This window comes from Falco cherrug, chromosome 14 (assembly GCF_023634085.1).
Source record: "Falco cherrug isolate bFalChe1 chromosome 14, bFalChe1.pri, whole genome shotgun sequence".
NCBI classification, from domain to species: domain Eukaryota; kingdom Metazoa; phylum Chordata; class Aves; order Falconiformes; family Falconidae; genus Falco; species Falco cherrug.
Genome location: NC_073710.1, coordinates 22,827,765 through 22,852,166, shown reverse-complemented (window position 1 = coordinate 22,852,166; position 24,402 = coordinate 22,827,765). Strand labels below are relative to the sequence as shown.

At 50.2% G+C, this 24,402-nt stretch overlaps 1 protein-coding gene across 1 annotated transcript in view; it reads right to left on the bottom strand.

Annotated features, from left to right (window-relative positions):
* ZFHX3 (zinc finger homeobox 3) overlaps positions 1-24,402 on the bottom strand; it is a 173,774-nt gene that overhangs the window by 32,272 nt on the left and 117,100 nt on the right. Inside the window, 1 exon segment of the mRNA XM_055726321.1 lies at positions 5,589-5,699. Coding sequence (XP_055582296.1) covers positions 5,589-5,699 — 111 coding nt within the window.

Below are 24,402 nucleotides of genomic sequence, written 5' to 3'. Positions count from 1 at the left end.
CCTCAGGAAAAAAGCACAGTTACAGCCAGGCTTCCCATGCCCTCTCCTAGGTCTCCTTCACACAGAAGGCAGGGCTGAGAGCTGCTCCATCGCCCCCCTCGCCCCCTTCCTCCCAGCCCACCCTCACTCTTGTCTTTACTCTGGTCCACAGAATATCCCAGCCATTAAGTGCTCAACAAACGCCATATATTAAAAACAAAACAAAAAAAAAAAAGCAGCAGCGGGGGGAAGGGCAGTAATAGATTTCCGTCAGGATGTGCCTGACCTGTTTTTTTCAATTTCAGTAATTAGAAAGGCAGTAGGCCTGTAGGAATTATTCATAAACTGCAGGAGCTGTGCAGTATACATTTATGTTAAACATGTCAAATCCGATTGAAATCATGCCTGCCAGCACCATACTCCATAAACACACTTTTCTGCAACAATTTCCCAGCTCTCGGCAGCCCATTAATACCTCCTTTAATAGCAATCTACCACGGATTCGAATCAGGGACGCTCCATTGCACTAATTGCTCTGTTAGGTGAGCATCATAGATAAAAAAAAAAAAATCATTAAAAAAAATAAAAGCCCTTCAGGCTAGTCCTCTAGAAATATTTCATTTCAATCTATATTTTAAGTATACTTTGTTTCTTGGTTTTGTGGAAAAAAAATGCTGATATTCTACATCTATACAACTGACAGTGCATTAAGAAAGTCTCTTTCATAGCTGGGTCACTGCAGATGAAGTGCTTCTCTCTAGTCAGAAAATACATATAAGCTCCACCCCAAATCTCAGAAGTCTCATACTGATCTACCCTGGTCTGATTCAGGCTTTTGCTGGAAACCAATGTGTTGAATACTAATGATTTACGTCCTGCCTTAAAAATGGAGTCGGGAATAGCCACGATTCCTTCCCTCCTTGAATGTTTGCTTGTGGTAAATCTCACATTAGTCATGATGAGATAATTTCTAATGCTCAGCCATCAGGCAAGGAACATCACCCTTCTCTGGCACAGGGATGGACGGCTCTGGGAGCAGAAAGAGGAAAGCAGGCAGGGCAGAGGCAGCTCCGGCACATGGGAGCTGCTTAATCCCACTGCTGGAGAGAGGAAAAAGAGAAAGCAAACAGGCCCTGTCTAGAAGCAGGGAACAGCAGCCCTTTTATGTGAGCCCTAAAATACTGAGGGGAAAGAAGAGTGAAGCACTGCTGCTTGCTAGGAGTTGAGGGCAACAGTGGCAGCATGAGCACTGCTGAGAGCAGACAGCATTGCCGCTTCACAGAGATCTTTCAGGAGTCACAAAGATGTTCATGAATGAAAATCACGGTGAAATGAATCCTTATTCAGGATGGAGTTTTCCGCATCTATATTTTAAAGGAAAGCATTACCTAAAAAAAAATTGAAGTGTTTCTGCTTAAGATTACACTGTTTTAAAATAAATAAAACCCCAGACTGATATATTTATTTTGTAGCTGAGACATTCTGAAAAATTTACAACAAGAGCACAGAAGTTTTTCCTCTCAGCGCTAACATCGACACCGGAGCAGCCTGCCACACGTGGACGTACACACTGCAGAGCAGTCAAACAACCCTGGCTCATCACTCTCATGTCTGCACAGAAGGGGTTTGGGAAGCACATGCCACGCCTCCTCAGAGACCTCACAAGTCTTTAAGAAAGTGGAAGAAAGAGTCACCCAGGGCGCAGTTCAGAAACCGAGGGACAAAAAGTGAGTAAAGTGCTGAGGAATGTCAAATTGCAGCACGATGAACAGAAAACAGATCTACCAAGCTCCACTTCAGCACACGATGTATTGGCTTGGAGCCTGCGCTTCCTTCTCGTCTGTCTCCACAGAACTGCATGGCTCAGAGGCACCTCCAAGGTCACCTGGTCCATCCCAAGCAGGATAAACTGTGCCTACTTCATTCCCACCAGCAGCTCATGCAGTCTTCTTGAAAGACCTCTGAGGAACCTTCCCAGAAAATCTACTCCAGTGCTTCACAAGCTGTACCAGGAGAATTTTTCTTTAAAAAGTATTACCTAACCTCAATCTTTCTCGCTTCAATTTAAGCCATTGCTTGTTATCTATATCCTGAACATGAGGAACTAATAATTTTCTTCCTTTCAGAAGCATCTTATGTACAAGAAGACTTATCTTGTCCTCCCCTTTGGTCTTCTCTTTTTGGGTCAAATAAGCCCTTTCATTCCATTTTTTCCTTGCAGCTGCATCTATGCAGACTGTGCCCTGTTCTGGGTCATTCTTGCTGTTTGGGCTTTCTGATTTTGCTCAACTTTCTTGATACTCCAAGCTCAGAAATAGAGAGTGTTCCAGTGCCGAAGAAATACACCCATTCCACAATATTTTCACCTACACCATAATGCTTGAGCTTCATTTTCAGACTGTCCTGAAAAGCAGCATCAAAAGCCTTCCTAAGGAGAAGATACGAGATACTGACTGCAAACAGGACCTTCCTCACACAGAAGGAAACTGGGTCGTGCTGACATGATTTATTCTTGACAAATCTGTGTCGACTGTTACTCATCTCATTATCTTCCCATCAGTACTTACAAACAGTTGTTTGGTCAATTCCCAGGAAAATCTGGGGCAAACAGAGCTGCCAGGTGTGTGGTTCCCCAGCTACTCTATTAACCAAAGATAAGCGCCACGTCTGTCCCCACACAGTACCTCCCCTGTTCTCTGTAAATTCACAAGAGAGAACACCTGACAGGTCTGAGGGTGCCTTCAGTCACTTTCTCAAAATGCCCAGGTGTGAAGCAGCAGGTCACTCGTGTGACAACACGTAGCTTAACCAGTGCTCTGCCGCCTGTCCCTTCACCGCTGGAGGATGAGCTCTCCCCACAGCGCTGCTGACACAGGCTGCTCTGGTCCCTCGTGTGGTCAGCCTGTTTAGTGAGGATGAATGCAGAGGGCTTTACGCTCTTCAGCCTTCTGGATGTCGTGGTTGATAGCCTTCCCACTCTGCTGAGCTGCAGACTGGCTCTTTTCTTGCAGTCTCCTCTTAGAGCAAGCGAGTCCTTCCTTGATACTGCCAGTTTCCCTCCCTGGTTACACTCAACTAGTACCATGGCATTTGGATATTCCTGCACATGTGGACACTGCTCTTCTGTGGCCATCATGAATAACCTGACCTAGTTTCCATTCCTTTCCATGTCTGAGGTCCAGAAGGACATGGCAACACAGCCACGTTCCTCAAGGGAGCTCGAAAGCAGGAACAGTGCAAGACCATGATGGCACTTGCCTTGCGTATCCACTGTACATAAACTGTGGAAAACATTTTTGAAGCTCAGGGTGATATTGTTGCATGTTTGAAAGCAGGACTTGAACTCAACAAGAGCACACGCATACATGTTGCTGAGGCTGTACTCTTTAGCCTTGCAACAGCTCTAGACAAGGCCTGTCCAGAGCTCTGTGGGCGTACACACGTTGCCTGTGTATTCCTTTGCGTGTTTTCCTTTGAAGACCTGATGAAGCTGTCTGGTTCTTATCTGCTGTTTGACTGACAAACACCAAAAATGGGTTAGGAATTTCACAGGCAGGATGAAGGCATAAAACCATCTGCATTTAGAGCTTCTAGATAGTGAAGGGCTTAAAAAGTAGGGTTTTCATTTTTCCTTACATGTTTTAACACATAAAAATAATCTTTTCACGTAGATCAGCTTTTGTAAGTGCTTCAGGTTTGGGCAAAGGGCCCTACTTACCCTTTAGAAGATTTAATATATATCCATCACCAACATCTTTCTGTGACACTTCACAAAGTGTGCTTTTGCTTGGGATCACACAATCCCACACAACAAGAAACTAAAAATCACTTACAGCCAAACAAAATCTGCATCTCTGGGTAGAAGAATGGGTATGAGTTGCAATTTGAGTTAAGATGGACCACAAATATCACAATACACCCGTATCAGTTAGTTGCAACGGCTCACCTCTCACCGTGTCTGTTACAGGGCACAGGTTCTCCCACTTGTCTCAGCTACGTTGGGCACCCATTGTTGTAGCTGGGCCCAACTCAGTCAGCCTCACACGGGGCACCCACTGTTGCAGCACAAGCTATCAGGCTGCAACAAGGCTTTTACTGTTGGTCAGATTCTCCTGTCCATGCTGTTTGTCCTTCCTCCAGAGGCGAGGCCAGGCCAGGCCAGGCCAGGCCAGGCCAGGCACTCTTCACCCCGCCCCCGCCGCCGCCCTGCCCCCCCCCCCCCCCATCTGACCACCCATCCCCCACCCCTCAGTGCCATTTAACCACTTAGCTGGAACGAGCTACACCTGCACATCATCCATGTCAATCAACCCACTGCCCTCGAGGCAAGGCCACAGCTGCATGTTATCAATGCTGATCAACCCTCCGCCTTCACTCCTCTACAGGTATGTGATGGGGAGCAATATACAGAGCAACCTCAGTGAGTGCAGTTGAGACCCAGAACAGGAGCTTCAACAAGCATTAAAATGCAGCTTGCTTTCTTCACCAGTTGGGACACATCTTCCAGTTGATTGATTGATCAATCTCAATACAATGACCCAGAGACTGAGACTGGTTAAGATTAAAACTGTACTGAGGTGAAAGACCACATTTCTTCCTTTTGAAGACTGTGTAAGCTGAAATACCTCTTGGCTGTGGCTCACCAAGAGGCAGCCACCAACACGGCAGGAGAAGGCTGCCTGGAAGAAGAGTCTGGGCAGACTGAGAGGCATCGTACCAAGCCCTAAGCCTGCAAACCGACTGGGCTACTGTGCAGAAACGGAAACAGGGGGTCAGAATTGCTCTGTCCTGGGGCAAGGAAAACAAGTGCCGCCTCCAGCGCCTCCCCCTTCCACATCTATGCTGAAGCGGTCGGCTGAGGAGGGGAAAGGCCCGCTGCAGAGGAGGACAAACTTGCAGCTGCTTTCTGCTCAAAGGCAAGGAACATTTAAGATTCCTCCCACTCACCTCTGCAAGATAGCAACCATCTTCTGGGAAAGACACTGTAACCTAATACCTTCATAATTAATCCATCTAAGGATTTTGCAGAGAAACCTTTCAGATTCTACTACACCAACGCAAGTATTGCTGTGCATCTGCAGTCTCTGTTTCAGGATGCCATGGCTCCAGCAGAAAGCGAGCAGTTAACAGAGCACAAGCACAAGGTCTGCCTCTCTGCTCTGCCTTTCTGTGTCAAAATCTTGCTAACACAGCCAGGACCATGATGAAAAAGTAGGCTAACACTTTCTCAAGTCTTAACAACATAGGGTGGGGTTTCACGATAGGCTTAATCCAACCTATTGCCAGAAGCAGTGTTCCCTTCTCTCTCCTCCTCTCCCAGCTGCTGATTCCCACTGCCCGGGGCTCAGGTCCAGTACCACTGAGCACCAGGGAGCTCCGACCCACTGCATCAGGACGAGCCCAGGGCTGGGAGTGTGGACACGTGACTGACCGTGGCTCAAACTATGCGAGTGTGTCATGAAGCAACACCCAAAGACTTCACAGGGGACAACACTTACATCAGGCTGACAGTGCTGCATGGTGCGGTCTTTAGGGAAAGAGTTTCACAGCTCGCTGCTCTTCTCACTTTCCTTTCCTGGATTTAAAGAAAAAGAGGGACCAAAACCCACCTGTCCATTTACTCTGGTCCTTGTCTCCTCCGCCCTCTTGCTCCTTGGCAGGCTCTTCAGCATCACCGGCTGTTTCATTGGTGGGCCCTTCAACATCTTCAATAGATTCTTCTGAAACAAGAGAAGCAGAAAGCGTAACATAAAAATGGAAGTCAAAACAGAAGAGCAAGTAACTGCCATTGAGCGAGAGCAACAGCCAGCGCTGAAGTACCAGTGTTGAGTGGCAGATATCAGTGTCACCCAGCGTTCTCCCAACATTACCTGCTAGATGAAATCATGATTCTCACCCACTTCTACCACTTTACAGCTACTAACATCCCCTGTGGTGTAATGTACAGTAAAACATCTGCCTGGTATGGGAAGGTTCTATCCAACCACGCCATGGATAAGAGAAGCATCACGGACTGACCGAAGCCTCCACCACCTTCAGCCTCAGCTTTCCTCCTCATCCCCATCCCCATTTCAAGCTCTTGGGACCAAATGGCACTGTGTATCACTGACCCTGGTCACTGAGACCCCCAAATTCAGAAACACTGCCACTCACTTCTGCTAAGACAAAGCAAGGAGCAGCGTGGTCTCCTGCAGACACGGCCCTGACACGAGGCACGGCAGGAAGCTGCTGGGGCTCCTATTTTCATCCCACCCATGGGAAGAGTTTGAGCACACAGGCAGTATCACACAGGTGCAAAAGCACGAAGGAGAAAAAGTACTCAACGAAGCACTGAAAGCTCAGAACAAACCACGCAGTGCCACTGCCCCACCCGTGAACTAAAGCAGCGGTGCGTCGAGGCCAGCGGCATGGAGCATGTCGACACTGCACGGCACAGCACGGCTCCACGCAGAGGCACCCTCATCAGGTGGGATGCTGGGAGGAAGAGAGCTGCAGCCCAGATCTCTTATACCAGGGCATTAACAGCTACTTTATCATCTAGTATCTTGGGTATTTACCTATAATGTGTGCAGCTCAACAGCTACCATGTAACTGATGGGGGCTACATCAACATTGGGAAGACAGGGCACTTTTAACTCATTATATCCTCTTTTTTGCATTATCTGGTCATGGAAAATCCTAGGCTATCCTGAGGTTTTATCTGAACTACCTAACCAGTTAAAGCACCACCCCCATCCTCCCCCTAACAAAGACAGGGCTAGAAATCAAGATTAAAAATATTAGCAGGCCACAGATACTCAGCAGTACCCTTTGAGAACGTGACAACCTAAATCAGGGAGGAACTTGCAAAAGCGTCTGGAGATCAGCACTGATATTAAGTGGAAGCACTGTGATTTTCACTCTTTTAAAGCTGGTAAGTCTTAAGAGCTGCAGGGATGCCAGTGGTCTTCACCTGGGAAAAGAGGACCCCAGAGTGAGAGGTGCAACAGGCGGCATCGCTGGGCGAAGGCACCCAACACGTAGGGAGACAGAAGCTACTGATGCAGGGGTGAGATGAGCAGTCTGCTGTGAGACGAGTGCTCAGTCTTGCTGGAAAGAAGGGCTGTGAGATCAGCAGCTGGATTCTCATTTCAGAAATTAAAATTCAAATATTTTTTTTCCTCTCTAGGGAAAAAACCCAACAAACCGCTACCTGCCACCCCCCAGGCCCAGCCACCCTGGTGCCTTCAGAATGCTGCCAGGCAGGGCGAGACAGCTTCTCTTCAACCGAGGCAGCAGATTTCGGCTGGCTTTATTAAAAACCTTCACGACAGGGCTTCTATTATTGTATGTAAATCTTCATTTTAACCTCTCTCTGGACGCAGCTCGCTCTGCCGGCTCCCCGGGCTCTTCAGGCAGCGCAGACGGGCTCGGAGCTGGTCCCCGCCGCCGCGGCAGGCTCGGAGCAGCCCCGGCCCCGCTGCGAGCCGCGGCCCGAGCCCGGTGCCGGCGCTGCCGCCCGCCGCCCGGAGGGGTCAGCAGCGGCACGGCCGGGCCCGCGCCCACCGGCCTGCGGAGCCACGCGCGTCTTCAGCGCTCCGCCTGGTTCCAGGGAATAAAGTAGGACATTCATAAGCAGTTACACCATCTGTCTTTATACCATCACCATCATCAACAAGGGGAAAAAATAGCTCTTTAAAATGGATGAAAGCCCAGGCTGACAGTAACCGGAAAAATGTGAGCTATGAATACCAATAGCGGTGGAACATGATGAAAAACAAGGCTACAAATGGCAAATCCTCCTGCCCAGCCGGGCCTGCAGCCCCCCGTGCTGGCAAGCGCAGCCCACCCCTCGGGCGGCCCCGGCAGCCCCCGGCCCCGACCTGCACACGGCTTCTCTGCAAGGGCAGGATCTGCCTCCTCGGCTCAAACGCCTCCATGCTGGGCAGGCAGGCTGCAAAAAGCATCTGCACGCTTCAACCGCTCTCCTCCCCACTCCTGGAGGAGCCGGGTTTTTCTGAAGAGCATTTTTTTTAAAAAGCAGGATGGGAAGGGAGCAAAGTACAAGACACAACGGCCCAGGGAGGCTCCAAATCACCCGGGAAAGGCCCTGGTCCCGTCCTGATGCAGCTCCTCGCTCCCAGGGCTTTTGCTGAGGACAATCCTGCTCCGTTCCCTGGCACACAGCGGGAGCTTCCTGCACCCACCAGGGATGCAGCCACCTGGCACGGAGACTCAGGGAAGTGTTAACTCCTGGCTGCTTTGTGATCCTCTTCCAGCAGACTGTTTCGGAAGCTGGATGCAACTCCTCTCACTACGCTCAGCCTAACTTGTCTCGCAGCCCCAGTGTTTAAGCTGATCCCAGGGATGGTTGGGAGAGCATCCTCAGCTACACCACTTCTCAGCCGGCTATGTGCACTGCAGAGGGCTTTGAACTGCTGAGAACTCCAACAGACTCCAGGCAGGGCTCAAGCATGTGATCCGACACGGCTTCTAACAATGAGATCCTCCAACACTGAAAATAAAATGCAGCAGAGCTCCTGTTCCCGAAAGATTTGCACCCACGCTCTCTGATGACAGCTCTGCAGCTGCTGAGTCGCCGTGGCAGCTCTGAGGCACGACAGCAGGTCCAGGTAGCAAACGCATGTGCGCAGCGCACCCGACCATCCATCCTCCCGCACTGCTTTGAGGCATCCTTCTGAGAGGACAGGGCCAGCATCACACCTGGTAGGGAAAGGTCTGCTTTTCTCCTCAATCGCTGCACACGTAACAAGGGCCTTTTGAGCTTCCACCTTCATTGTCTGCCAGTCCTGGTGCCATGCTGCTCCCACGCGCATCTGAGCAGAGCTGACCCCTGTCTTTGGCTTAACATCCGAAGAGCCCATAGCACAGACCTGCAGCTGAGTGTGAAGACTGCCTCACCACCTGCTCCCAAAGGCTGAACAAGGCTGTGGGCAGCAAGACGTAGGGAATTTATTTCCAAACCAACAAGACCCTTTTGTTACTGTATGACCCTACCTCCCTGAAACTGTACGCACTGTTGGTGCTTGTTCACCTACTGCCTTGACGGTATTTTCCTCAAATAAATTGATAAAAACTCCACCAGTCATCCCGTAGTTAAAAAAGGTACTGAGCTTAAAACCGTACACTCTCAGCAGCATCCCTCCCGATCAGAGCAGATATCCAAAGGGTCTGAAGTCCCTGCAGTATTTCAGCAGGGTACTGGGAGTCTCTGCTAGTCAAGGACTCTGACCAGGATGTTTGTAGAGCGTAGCGTGGATGCTGAACAGTGGAGGTCATAGGGTCCTGCCATAGGGGATGTCTTGTAAGAGGCACGGGGGTTGATTGACTCCCAACCTGGGAACCTTAGTATGGCGCTCTGGAAGGCCGGAGATGCTGCTGCAGCCCATGCCCAGAGGACGTAGGTGTCAGATTGGTGTTTGTGGTTTCCAGAAACACCGACGACACAGGTTTTATGAGCTCAGGAAGGATAAGTGGGCTCCATCCTCTGCAGGAAGCTCACAAGGGCAGGTGCAAGGGCTGCTGCTGTGGGATTTGCATGGCAGGGGGGATTGTGTCCCACTGAAATACAAAGAACACAACCTGCACACGGGTCCCCGTGCTGGAGTGCTATGCATGAGGCTGTGATGCTTTATTAATATATTTTCTTGAAGGAATTTTCCAGCTGCCTGGGTTCAGGTCAATACTAAAAGCGAGCCAGTGTAACTGTGGGGCACTCAGAGTCCAAGGAGCCTCTCTTCCATTGTACCAAATCTGCCCCATGCAAAATCCTAGGAAGAGTCTTTTATCCTTCATGAATAAATCATTTTAGATAGTGGTATTTCCTTTTAATTTAAAATTAAACCACTCACTATGGTGTGGTGGGGGAGAGAGGGAGCAGAGTCTGGAAAATCATGAGTATCTGACATCTGCAGATGTCAGGGAATCTCTGACTCAGTTGCACACTGAAAAAGTGCCCGAATCCCTGCACGCTATCGCACAGGACCATGGTGCCACATTTCTGCCCCTTTCAAAACCCAGAAAGTTTGAGGGTTGGAGAGTCAGCAAATCCCAACTGGATCCAGGCCAGCTTGAACAGCCCTCTCACCTCTCCTTCTCTCAGCTGGATTTTCCTTAACAAACCCTGATCTCTTATCCAAAGGGATAAGGGGCATTTCAGGGGTGGTGGAAATGTAGGGATGAGAGAGAAAGAGCGTGTGCTTGCCTCTCCACCCTCCGGCAGGCTCAAGAGCTGAGAAACATTAGCTGTCATGAACCACAATCAAATCAGGTTTGAAATATTTAGCAGTGGCTTGGAAAATGCGGTGGTGCAGCTCTGACAGGCGAGATGTGCAGACACCCATTTTCCATTATAATGGAAATATCAAGCCTGTTCTGAATATGTATAACCTAGAAAAATGTATTGATTTTTCATTTGGCATTAAAAAAATGAAATACCCTGCAGCTGTCAAAAGCCTTTTGTTAAAAGCTCATCTTTCCTGGAATGAGGTTTACCAGAAACAAGTTTTAATTGTACACAGGGTCTCTCCTTTCAAACAAAAAGAATCTTTGATACTCCCTTTTTCAGGATAAGTAGCCAAAAGAGCCTGTAGAAAGACAGGGTTGAGACCTGGCTGACTTCTGCAAGCTGACGCTGTCAGGAGCGGTGACAGCGATGGCCTGTGTGCAGTCAGCTGCACGGCTGCACACGCACAGACACGCGTGCTGGCACCACCGTGCTGGCTCCCTGAGAGCTGCCAGCTGGCGAGGGGCAGCTTCCCCCAGGGTCACACCACCGGGCTGCAGCCCAGCACGCTTCAGAAGTTCAACTGCTTTACACTAGTTTAGATGTGAGGTCCTGGGGCCCTGGGAGGAGATGTGCTGAGGTCTAGGTCCCTATGGAAGCAGGAGGGGCTTCAGGTGCTCCACAGAGGGTCTATGCCCTCCCAGACGCCGGGAAGCTCACGAGGAGCTCAGCTGCCCCCGAGCTGTGCCAGGGCACTGAGCGCAGTCCGATGCAGCTCATCCTAACAGCTCTGCTGTTCAGCTGTCCACAAAACTGTGCCCATGTGGGATTAAGACACTGGCTCAGAAAGAGTCGCTCACCCCAATGGGGCAGAGGCATGGGGAGGGTGGTCCCACCACAGCAATCACATGGGACGGGCACATTCAGCTGTGGGAACAGAGCAAATGCAGAGCCTGGGAAGCAGCTCTAGCATCAGCCGGTGTCCCTAGTGCAAAAGGACACATGCCCGTCCAACCTGCTGCTGCAGCCCCATGCGCGTGAGGTGGCATCTCTCTGCAGGGCTCAGCAGGCACAGGGACCGGGCATCCCGCAGACGCTGCAGCAGGAGGCAGGGCGCTGCCCCCAGCCACAGGCAAATCGCTGCAGCAGCAGCAGCGCACACCTATGCCCGCTCCCACCGGGCAACTGGAAAGGCCATAGGGTCTCTGCACCGCTGGTGATGGCCATGAGTCCTGTGGGGCACCCGTCCCACAGCCAGCAGCATGGCTTTTGTTTGGGGCACACAAAGCTTCCCAAGCCAGAGGAGCAAACAGTGGTTTGCCTTTTGGTCTTCTCTCCCCCCTTGCATTTCTGAACACACCCTGCCCGGGGACGTGCTTAGAGCACAAGGCTGCAGGTGAGCAGCCACATGTGCTGCTGAAGCTGTCGGTGGCCCACAATGGAACAGAGTGGTGACAAACCCTACTCACTGCTACTCGCCCTTCAGCGTGCTGAACTCTGAGCGAGAGCACAGCCTTGGAACAGTTTTTTGGAAGAAGAGAAGCTGGCAAGGGTCAGGACACAGAGCAACACCCTGGAAACATTTTCACTGTTTGTGACCAGCTCAACAGAAAAAAAAAGTTTTCCACCTTTCCCTGACTTGCGGACTGTTTGTATTTGAAGACAAGAAAACCCATTCACATGGAAATGTAGGTAAAATCCATTTTCAGAGGGGTTTTTTTTGCCGTCTTGTATTTCTCACCCAGCTCAAGCTCATCTGGGGCACGTCACCTAGGGTAACCTTGGCTACCAGGCAGTCACTGCCCTTGCAGCTCAGATTCAGGATGCATATACATACATATATATATATGCACAAATACACCCTGTGCCAGCTCCTAACTGGATTATTCTACATAAACTTGTTTATTCCTATTGTTTTCCTGAAAGGAAAAAACAGAACTCCAAACAATGAAAAGAAAGCACCAGGTACAGCTTACAAGAGGAATGTCACAGAGCTCCAGCCCTGATGCAAAAGCTGGTGGGTGAGTCCTATCACCTGAAAAAAGGCTGCAGAAAAGCAATAATAATCCTACCTGTATCTTGAATTAATGACGCTTATTTCCAAGATGGCCCTGCTTCGGACCATGGTCAGAGCATATCTGCACTGCTTTCATTGACGAAAAAGAAAATGCTGACTATGAATGTGCCCCCCGCTGATAAAGCCATCCTCAGCTGCCTATCTTCTCCAGGCAGGGAAAGTTTATTGGGCTTTTGTGCAATTAAGTATAGAGGCAAGATAAATAAAACAAGAAATTCAACGGCTAAAGAACTGTTTGTGAACTTTTAGCTTCTATTCCTTTGTTTTCTGCTCCAAAGAGAAAATTCAGAATTTTTGGCTGGTTTCCCTGAACAGATCTGAAAACCCTACAACAGCATCGAGGTCTCTGGTTATCTCACAAACAAGCTTCTTGATCCACAGAAATGAGATGACCCTCTGCCAGATGTTAACACCTCTTCTCCTTAAATATGAATGCTTTTCACACAGTTCTTATTTTTGTGTTTGGTCACTTTGTCAGCTCCAGCCAGAGGCCCCACACAGCTGAGAAGTACCTGCAGTCAGGGGGCAAGCAGGGAGGGCTGATAAATCGTGCAACCCTTTTTTTTTTTTTTTTTTTTTTTTTGTGCTTTTGGTTACAAAATGTAGCAGCACTAGGAAAGAGAACAATGTTATCAAAAACAGATAATGAGAAGAAAAACCAAATTCTGTCTTAAAAAAAACATAGGAGCCAGTGGCGGTGAAACCTGCCACCATCTGTTTTAAAGAAAGAGAAGAGTAGGACACCAAGCAGAAAGCCAAAGCCCGTCTGCGTGGCAGCACACAGTCACTGCCATAAGCTTTACGGGTGCAAGAGTCCTGTTCACTCCAGCAGACCTGGATCTCAGACGTGGCGGGAACAAGCTCGGGAAAGGCCCTGACTGCTCCAGAAACCTTCACCTCCCTGCAAAGTCAGGCAGAGCCTTGCTCTGCAGAAAACAGCGTCACCAGAGAACAGCTCTGCACAAACGAGCCGGCTACGAGCTGGTCCCACCTGACAGTCACCGACCGAGGCCAGGTTTATCAGGCAAAGGAAGAGGGAGACGGGGATTCGTGCCACGTTTACATGCGCTCAGGGCTCCTCGCAGTGCCCGTTCCTCACGCACCTCCCAAGAGGCTCGGACAACTGTGGCCGTTGCCAGAGATACCTCTGGAGGATGCTGGCCTCTCCATGCAAAGAGACACAAATCTGAGAACCCCCTCCCTGACATGGCACCAACTTCTCCCTGTTCCTGGAAACAAGGCTGTCCATTTTTTCTTGTAAACTGGGCTAAATTTGAAGTCAGCGGAACCCAACAGGGATTTGCCCCCTTGAATTTCAGCAGAACTAGAAAGGTTGCTGTTATTTTCACACATGAAATGTAAAAAAAAGGCAAATTCCTTGAGCATGTTTGTAGTGGAGCGTGATGTGATTGTGTTGTCATTTATGGGAAATAATCGCAAGCCCATCTCTCCCTTTCCCCCCATTTTCCAGTCCAAATAACCATGAAAAATTACACTTCAATGTCAGGAGGACAACAAAGGAGGGGCTTTCTCCTGCGGCTTGACGGCTTTTCAGCCTCCCCTTCTTTGGACAAAACCTACCTTCAATTCTATTTCATTTTAAACGTGATCTAACAAATGCATCTTGACAAGTTCCTTTCTTTTTTTCTTTTAAACAGTATTTTGCACAGTTTAACCTAGCTCCAAACCAGAATCAGCTGGAAAGGAGACTCATGCAAAAACACAAACAGCAATCAAACAGCAAAACAAAAGAAAACCCATCTCCAGCTTCAGGTCTGGAGGGAGAGGACGTGTGCTCTCCAACGCGGAGACCCGCAGGAGGAGGGTTAGGAGACAAAGGGGACCAGCGGGGAGGAAGAGGCTGGAGGAGGCCGGGTGGCAGAGGTGACAAGGCAGGAGTGCAGCAAAGGCTGCCAGGGACAGGGATGTGGTGCCCAGCCCACATTCTGTGAAGGAAGGGACTCCCCCCCACAGGTGTCCTTACTGGGACCAGCCACACTGGGTACTGCCAGGGTGCCTTGGGACGGCTTCTCTCATGGCCACCCCCCCACCCAGCCTGTAGCTGGTACATCAACACCGTGCTATTCTTACCAGTTCCTCACGCCTCTGAAGAGATCTGCTCCCTACCAGCGGCCCTGCCCCGCCACCCACTTCTCATCCTCTCTGGTCTCACCCCTCCTCTCCGCCTGCTCACCTCCCTCCTCGCAACTCCTCCCTGTCAGCCGCCCCCTCCCCAGCTCGGTTTCCCTCTGCTAAAAACACACAGCAAAACTGCCGGAGCAGAACACGATGGGTTTTTATAGAATTACCAAATTGTTTAGGTTGGAAAAGACCTTCAAAATCATCAAGTCCAACGGTTAACCTAACACCGCCAAGCCCACCACTAAACCATGTCCCTAAGCACCATGTCTACGTGTCTTCTCAGTCCCTCCAGGGACGGTGACTCCACCACTTCCCTCAGCAGCCTGTTCCAGGGCTTGACAACCCTGTTGGGGAAGAAATTTTTCCTAATATCCGATCTAAACGTCTCCTGGTACAACTTGAGGCTCTTTCCTCTCCTCCTCTTGTTTGTTACTTGGGAGAAGAGACTGACCCCCACCTCGCTACACCCTCCTTTCAGGCAGCTGTAGAGAGTGACAGGAGGCTGCGAATGGCGCTGAGCTGTCCCAGGCACTCTGCACTGCCTGGCCCAGGCTTGGCTGTGCTGGGGAGCGGCTTTGGTGACCTGCTGCAGTCACATGGATGCAAACACGTGTTTTCAGAGAGGCCAAGACGCTTTAGGAAATTCATATTCCACCTTTCAGAAAATGTACCAGCGCCACGCATCTGCATGTCCTCAGCTGGCAACACCAGGGAGCAAGGTGTTCAAAGTAAGAGGTGCTGTGTGCTCAGTGTGAAGAAGCTCACTCCAGAAAAACTCTTTGGATGCACAAACAAAACCAGTACTAAAGCCAAGCTGAAGTGAAAGCTGACTTCAAAACTTAGCAGAAAAAATGTAGGAAGTGACTCTGGGATAACATACATCTAGAGAATATTGTATCTGTGACAAAAATGAGCTATAACTAATTCATGCTTAGCCTTAAGTGTTGGCTACGCACACGAGCACTCCCAACAACCTTAACTCTGCCCTGTAACATCATCAGAAACCATACTTATATACTAGAATGTCCTTTTTCTGGTTTAGTTTTTTTAAGATACAACTCCTAGAACTCCCACTCTGTTCTCAGTCTCATGGTATCACTCCAAGAAAAAGTATGTTGCCGACCCTTTCTCTCTCCCCCTCCCCAAGTGCTTCCCAACCTCAGCATGTTTGGAGTTCTTTTAAGCTTAGCTAAAAACTTGGGAAAGCCATAATTATAGTGCCCTGGTTTAGGGACAATTAAAACATTCTTGCAACATATTGTTCCATAAGGTACAGACCCAGACAAAGGGCAGTGAAGGGGAAGTGGTGGGCTGACGTGGCAGCAGGGGAGCATGACCAGCTTGCCCCTGGGCGACTGTGGTGTGGAGGTCTGCGGCAAATCATCATTCCTTGTCCCTGGTGAGGAAGGTTTTTGTAACACAGAATGGGAAAAAAATGATCAGTGGTTCTAAGCAAATGTACCTAAGGATGGTTTGTACACGGGGTGAATCCAAAGGGGTCTGAAGCGTGTGGTCTTGTCAGTTCATTCTTGACTAGACCACAGTAATGTCGATTGCAGTGCTGTGTTGCCAGGCTCTTCCTGAAACTTACTTCTAGGAACCAACAATATATGTGAACATGGGAAATCATAAATGGCCATAAATTATATGTAGAATAAAGAATACGAGAGGATGACCATGGGGCGTGCTGCTGCCTGCAAGGCAGAGGTGGTCGTGGAGGCACGGGAGGGAATTGGCAGGGTTGTTGGAACCACCGGAATCAGGGAACAGATGGGGTTATTTCTGCCGAAGCAGATGAGAAGTGCAACTGTGCTGCAAAGGCCAGACATGCAGCTGGTGGTGGCAACCAAAGACACTTCTGCAGAGAGCCTTGTGGGCTTTTAAGGGGATTTCAAAGTGAAAACTTGAGGAGCATCCCCTGGGACTCCGAGGAAGGACAGAGCAGATATACCCAGCAGGTCTACACAGAGACAACACGGACTCCAGGCAGCTGAGGGGTTCTTGACACTTTGGTCACCAGAAGCGGGCTACCTCCACAGGCTAACCCGTAAAAAGCAGCCCGAGATGAAGGTGCAATACCAAAGCTTCTTGGCGTGAACAGCTATGGTCTCACCTCTCTGCTGAAGGACAGAGGCCATGGCAGCGAGGCAGCCCCTCAAACACAGAGCTTTGCCTCCAGCCCTGCCAGTCAACAGCCCACAAGCCATCCTCTCCTCGCCTCGACCCCTCCGCCAGTCCCGCTCAGCCACAGGCAGAGCTCTCCCATACCAAACGCAGGTTGGGTTGGTGCAGCAGAGGGAGTAGATAACATACACAAGCTCTCGTACGCACAGCAAACACCTGCTGATGAGAACAGGCAGTGGGGCCCCAGAAAACTCACAGCTTTACAGCCCTGGATCTGTCCTTGAGGATGCACTTGAGGAGCCCACATCACCCACCAAAGCAGAGATGGCCATGTCCTAGGGCTGAGCTGCCCCTTCCCTGGGTCTGGGTTAGTGGCACTGGCAGAATGACAGTAATTGCTTTTCCCCTTGTACTAACAAGCTTTCAGCAGCAGCAGATTTCAGCTTCCTGGAGCCAACAGGCCCTTTTTCTCCACCTCTCTTGGCTTCGAGTAATTGAAAGCGACTGCAATCTCAGCCCTGACTCCGATATTCAGCTGCACCAGGGAGGTCAGAGGATGTCAAGTGAAGCCTTTCCATTCACCCACCACCAGTGCTGCATTAATGGAGGCAGCTTGCTCCACAGCCCAGAGGAATGGACAAAATTACGGGGGCTGCTAACAGCCAAGGAAATCCAAACACAGCTTTTCCGCAGCAGGGAGGGAGGGCTACCAGTCACAACCCCACGCCGCATCCAAACTGCAGAGCCCTGCTGACCCCTGGACTTTTTTTTCTTTCTTTTCCTTTTAGTTTAAAACAGGAGATGTGTTTCTTTTCAAAGAAACTGTATACTCATCCTTTTTTTTTTTTTTGCAGTGAGGCAGAGTACTTTCCCCTATGATGCCCATGTCCTCTGTCATACACCAGGGAAGGATCTTTCACTTTCCATCAAATCCAAGATAAAGATGGAGGGTGCTGAACGGCTGCTCCAACTCCTGAGTGAAATGCAGAGGACCAAGGGAAAGGGAAGAGCATGGAGAGGCTCCCAAGGAGACACTGAAGGCTCACAAGCTGCCCGGCCTGCAGCCCACCAGTTAGGCAGCACTGGGTCGGTAACACCGGTGGGCTGGGAGGACGGAGCCTTTCGGCCACCCTGGGCCACTCCTCGGTGCTGGCAGTCCCTGTGCTCTGCTTCCTCAAAAACTAACGAGAGCACGCCGGGTGCTCCAGGGATTCAAGATGCTCCTGAAACCCAGACCAAGGCGCACGCACAGGTGGCGGCTCCAGCAGAAGCCTGTGATAAGAATTTATTTCTCTCAATTACGAGCGCTTGTCCCCAGTCTCAGTTCATCAGCGCGGCGCAGCCGAGTCAATGAAAGCTCAGTAATGCGCTAATCAGATGCACAGCGACTTCCCGGAGCCGCCGGCTGCGCACAAGCGGCCGGTACCACTCTGAAAACAAGTGGCAACTTTGGGAAGCAGGTCCCCAGCCCTGCCCACCCCTCCACTCCCAAACCACGGCTGACTCTGGCTTTACAGCCAGTTCAGGTGCAGTTTCCCTGCAGGGTCTGTGGCGCTGCCTCTGCTCCACATGACCGGCACACGTGCTTGCGAGTGGGCAGGCGAAGCAGTGCCCATCCATATGCCTTATCTCTGCAGCCCACACACATCCCTCTTTAACAGAAAGCTTCCAAGGGTGCTTTATATATTTTCAGATGAGGTGTTTGGGTTTTTATCGGAGTTTGATCTGAAATACTTGTTCCCTTCAACCCAGGACGATTCTGAAATAACCTGTGTAATTTCCCAAGTAGGCAGAGAAGGAAACTAAACATTGCCCTTGAAAAGCAAATACAGGACAAAAATGCCAGAAAAAAAATCACTGATGAGATCTCTTCTGGTGTCCTCAGAAAAGTAACACTCCTGCTTCTGAAAACCTGTAGTCAAAATAAGCACAGCATCGTGGAAGAGGAGGGATGGAGGGATGATGCCAAATGCGGCCGTGAGCTCCCACCAGGCCCGTGTGCCCAGCAGGCACGGCAGCTTCGCCCTTAGGGGGGGAAGCCTCTGAGCTTTGTTTGGTTTAAAATAAACAAGTAAACAAAACCACTTCCCATAGTTCCCCTTCCAAAGCGAACCATAAGAAAAAGTTACGAGCCCAGTGAGGCACACACCGCCCCGGCACGGCTGGCACGCTGCCACCGCTGCCGGCACGGGGCCGTCACCAAACTTCCCAAGCATTAACCTCTCCTGGAGAGCGGCGCGCGGGGATGCTCTCCCACTGCAGCCTGCTCAAGAGCTCTATTGATCCAACACACACTTGGTGCCTTCAAAGTTGTTTATGATCAATATGCAAATTGCCCGTGGCATTGATCTGGTATTAATTTTCAATTAAGGAATCCACAAGGGGTCTCCCAGGGTCAATATCTAACAATGCAAGGTAACTCCAGAGCGGAACAGGGGGACTGAAGCTGCCCAGTGCCTCTGGGGCTGCTCCCGCACCTCTGGCCCCAATCCCTCTGGACATCGCTGTCCCCCAGAGGGGCCAGAGCCCACGCCGCCTCCCGAGGCCCCTCTGCCACCCGCCGCCTCGCCGGGGCCTGTCCCTGCTGCCCTCCCTGCGCACAGGTCAGCACCTCGCAACCTCTGGGCTGCCGCAGGCAGCACCGCAGGCAGAGGGCTGCCCTCAACAGCCGCCGGTGGCAGGAGTTTTGTCCGGTCGGTTTGTGCCCCTTTTCTGGTGAGGCAGCCCAGCCCCTGACGGCGTCCTGCCCTCCCCAGGGCACTGCTGGCCCCCGGCTGAAGAAGGGGATGGCTTGAGCAGCTGCTGGGACCCTGCTCAGGCCCCTGCACCTCTGCAGGGATCCCACGGTGAGCCAGGTCACCCACCCCACATGCGCTAGTGACACCAGCAGCCACGCAGACAAACAGCTGGCAGTTAGCAGTGTAAGGCAACCCTGCTGCAAGTGGTTTTAGACAGCAGCCTTCAACACGCACACTGAGCCTGCTGCACTAAAGCAGTTATTAATGCAGGTGGCATGGAGAAAGTGTACGCAGCAGCGTGCACGACGGCTCCTGCTGGCTGGACAGGAGAGGTCGGGGTCTAGGTGGAGCATGCAAACAGCTTTCCAGTGACACAGAGAGGGGAACCAAACACTGTGTTGTGCCGCCTCAACACAAGCTACGGAAACCTGCACAGCTCCAGAAAACACGTTACAAGTGGAAAAGATCCTCACGTGTGTCACACAAAGGTTAAAAAAACCAAAGATAAAGAAATCATTGAAATTGCCTCGTAGATCTAGAGAAATGCATCCCTTTCCAGAAAAAGGAACCCATCAGCCATCCTCCCAACTTTCTTCCTCTCCGGGAGGCCCAGAGGGAGCCGTTTGTTTCCCTGAACCCCCTGGTCGCACGGGAGAGGAGATGCCCTCTTCGCACAGGATGGCCAGCCTGCGCACACCCACGGCTCTGCCACTCACTGTGCTAACCAGCACATTAGCTACCCAGGCTAATTGGTTTATGGATAACATTAATTACCATGTTGCTCATTAATGGATGAAATCTTTATTGGTTCCATTGATCAGCGGGACTTGTTAGCTGGCCTCCTAACCAATGGCGGATGTAACAAGCTCTCTTATTGGCATATCAATTAATGCAATCAATTTCTGGCCAGCGGCTGCCATTCGCTTCCCTGCTTGTTAGACTGTGGAAGACAGAGTCATGTCAAGTAAGCATTTATTTAAAGGGTTTCTAATTCTTCTTGAGCTGACTTCCCAGCAGGCTTTCCGCCACACAAGGGTTTTCTGCCTCCAGAGACCTTCCCCTTTCCTCCCGTTGCAGAATCAGATCTATAACAGTCACTGCAAACAAAATCATTTCTGTAAAAATATTTATCGAGTTACGCAAGTAGGACAGCTAGAGGTGTCAGATTAAGAAGTCAGACTGTATAACTACCTCAATTTAACACATTGGAGAGATGAGCAGGAGTACAAACCCACTCCCAAAGAACAGGCAGGAGCTCAAGAGCTGTGCCAGAAAGCCTCCCTGCACACAAGATTGATTTTAATTACGGGGTCAGTTCCCCACAATTAGCACCGTTTCGTCAGAGAACAATAAGCCCTTAATATTTCTGCCCTAACCCACCTTCCAGAGTGAACCTGGACCATTTTGCATCTTTACACAGCCCTGTCACATGGGTCTGCAGGCATCCACATCCCGGTTGGTACCTGCATCCATTTTGACAACCTCAACCTGAAAAAGGAGAGCAGGACTTGTGCTGCTCACATGCGGAGTTTGCCGATGCTGGGAAACCAATGGAGAACATTACACGGCCTCGCATGAGCTTGGCAGTCTCAGCTGCAATGCTACACACAGTACTGGGGGTAATACAACACACCCCTTGCCCAAATCTTTGGGGAAAAGCAGTGTATAAAGAACACTGAACCTAAACCTCCCCTGGACAGAAACTGAAGAGACCAGCCCTGCTTCCCTGAGAAAGGTGGCAAAGGGAAGAACCCGACAGAAGAGCACAAACTGGCAGTGGTCTGAAGACAGGGAGATTTTCCGAATCATTTCTCCCACTAGCGAGTAGAAGGGACTTAGTTATCTTGGCAGGAGGCAAATGATGTGCACAAGGAGTAAGAGCCCCTGTTCTGACTTAGAGAGACTTTGTCCTCTCCCTTTTCCACTGGTCTATTGGCCAAAGAGGTTTCAACAGCAGAACACGTTCAGAAAGAGCTCAAACCCCATCCTACCTGGGTTTAGTTTTTCTCTGCCTGTGAGAGGCCACACTTGGTAGTGATTGTAGCTGATTTCAGCATCCAGCTGCTGAATTACCAGCTGATGCAACTGGACAGCCAGCAGTTACCCTGTATGCCCACCACGCCGTGGGATCCAGCAGCCCAGGAGGACAATGGTGCTCTCAGACATCAGCTCACTGCCAGAGAGGATACAAAGGGCTCAAAGATGTGCCACATCAACTGTCTTGTTGCAGTAGGTTTTGCTTTCCTTTGGAACAGCATTTGCACTGTAGCAGTGAGCCTGGTAAACACTCCCACAGCCACAGAGGCAGATGGAACTATCAGCATGTCGCTCGATGCTCCCGACCTCCGTCCCTCTCCCCAGCTGCTGACCTCCTCGGTTCTGCCTGTGCAGCTGTGTAAGTGCAGGAAACCCAGCGGCTAGTAGGTCCACAGGACCTCATAGATGAAACAAACACTTTTTCCTACAGAACTAGACTTGGTAATTAGATTGTGGAAATCACCATCACAGGATGTTGTTGTGGCCAAGAATTCAGCAATATTCACAAAAGGGATTAGAAAATTAAGGTTAATGAAAATATCTAGAGATATAAATGCTAAAAGTAATGAAAGAATTTGGAAAAAATATAAACCTACAAGCTTTAGGGCACACATGACCTCTTCTTGCTGCTAGGGTTCACATGGGCACTTGTCCTGGCAGCAGGCAAGCTTGTAGCTGATGGCCCTGGTTCTCCAGCAAGCCATCACCTCCTGGTCCCTCAGGCCAGCTGTGCACACCCTGACCCGCTCTGTGTGTCCTAGAACTTCTGCAGCTCTGGGGACACGGCGGGGTGACAGCTCAGCCTAAGGGGCAAGGCCATGGCACCACAGCATGTCTCTATCGGGGCTCCCCGCCGCCCCGCAGCTCAGCACCCTGCCTGCGCTCCCACAGCCAGGCCCACAGGCAGGGTGCACGCCGGGCAGGCAGGATGGCAGGGAGAGTGGCACGGGGCAGCGTGAGACGTGGTTCCTGAGTCTGGGAAGCACAAGGATGAGGCCTGAGGAGCAGCCACAGTGGAGAGGTGGCCAGCCAAGAAACAAAACCTGAGCGCACAGCTGCACAAATGCACGAGATGTACAGGCGCTGCTCGCTGTGGGCACGGTGCCGTCTTGCTGCACAAATCCCATCCATCTGTCACACAGCCCCGGCAGCAGTGCCGCAGGTGCGATGCAGCGTGCCAGGCTGGCAGCTCCATCGGAACGCTGGGGTGACCCACCGGCACCCACTGGCGCGTGGCAGCCCTGCGCGCCCACAGCAATCCTGCCCGGACTCATCCCCACTCTGGATATTCACCCAGGTGATTATGTAGGAAGGATCTTCCCCGCCAAACACAATAATAAATCAAACCTTATCAGAGCTGAACTATAAATCTGTGAAGACTCCGATAATTTCTAGCCATGGGAATAACACCACAAAAGTACTTTTTAAACTAATTACTCAGATTCCGAAGTGCTGCCCTAATGAGCCTTCCTTCTGCCCAGAACTTACTAAGAGAAAAAAAAAATCTACCTTCAGTGCAGTAATTACTGCTTTCCCCTTCAAACTTCTAACTGGAGATCAATGCTGCATTTTAAGACTCATTGATTTACAATTAGCCTGGCTTTCCTGCTAAAGTGTTTTTAAAGCAGAGTTTACTTTTATTTTATTTTGAAATCTCAAAGATCTGGTTCTTGGATTTTACATCCTCGTGAGAGGTATGCAGGAAACTGAAAGAGGAAGGCAGGCACACATCTGAACCAGGAAAGGAAAACAGGATTTTTGTTAGGCTGAGACTAGAAATAAGAGACTCTTAAATATTTAAGGGATAAACATGAAAAAAAGAAAGATGGAGGAAGAGAACCAAGGCTAAAAGAAAGGAAGAGAAAGTGGAAGAAAAGAAATGTAAATGCAAAGAGAAGGAAAAATGGACTGCAGGCTAAGAAAGCAGAGTCACTGTCAGGCGGATCAGAAAGCTCTTACTGCCTCTGCTGTTTATTAGCATCCCTGGGAAAAAAAAAAAAAGCTGCAGCTTTGTGCATCTTTGCAAAACAAAGTGCTAGTTAAAAATAGTATGTACAGCAGGGACAGCACGCTAACAGGAGGGTCCTGGCAGCTCTTGCATTTGTTCAATCTGTCCCACGAGGAGAGCAGAAGTAAGTGAAGCAATTAAGAATTCCATGCTGATTGCTTCAAACATGCTTTTCTATGCCATAAAGATAACAGCATCACAAATACATCCACCTCCTCTCTCCTGACTCTTCCCATCCCAACATCATCCACTTTGCATCGCTTCCCCTGGACTCCCGGCTCTTGAGGAGCTGGAACACTGGGGCGGGCCCACAGGGGTTGGGGAGTCTCCATCATTGGGAGACACTTCAGACCCCGGTGGAGACCATCCCGGCCAACTGCTGTAGCTGGCCTGGCTTTGAGCCAGGGTTGGGCTAGGTGACCTCCAGAGGTCCCGCCAACCTCTGCTGCTCTGGGAGTCTCCGACTGCTCTGGAGCTTCACAGCAGTGCTCACTTCTGAACCATTTTCGTGTCATATCTGCAGGAAAGAAGCTATATGCTGGACCAGCCACTCCAGCGCTTCTCAACCCTCTTTTGCCTCCTGCTTCTTCCTCCAAAATAAACGTTTGGAAGGTCTTCTAAGATTAGCTTGAGCAGCGACATGACAGGAGCCAGACTGAAGAGCAGGGAGGCAAAGAAAATTGCCTGCAAGGGTTTACAATTTCGGAGCTGCCATAGCAGTCTAGCCTGCCATTTCGTTTGCTGCACTCATAAATTTTGTTCTTTACTACTGTTGTGTCCCAGGAGTCAGTGGCAGATGATGATCCTAGAGTGATGAAAGCAAAGCCAGAAAATAGTAAAGCCAGTAACATATCTCCTTTTTTTATATTTTATTTTACAGAAAGCTGCTTAGCCCCATTTCAAAGACTAATATGAAAAAAGTGCAATTAAATCCTTGAAAAACTGACAGATCAGCAAAACAAAACCACCCGATGGAGAGCACGATTGAGCCTCATTAAGAAAGAGTTCAGTCTGTTTTTAAAACCTTTCTTAACACTTAGCTGGGTACCTCTCAGCAGCAACCGCTCCCAAT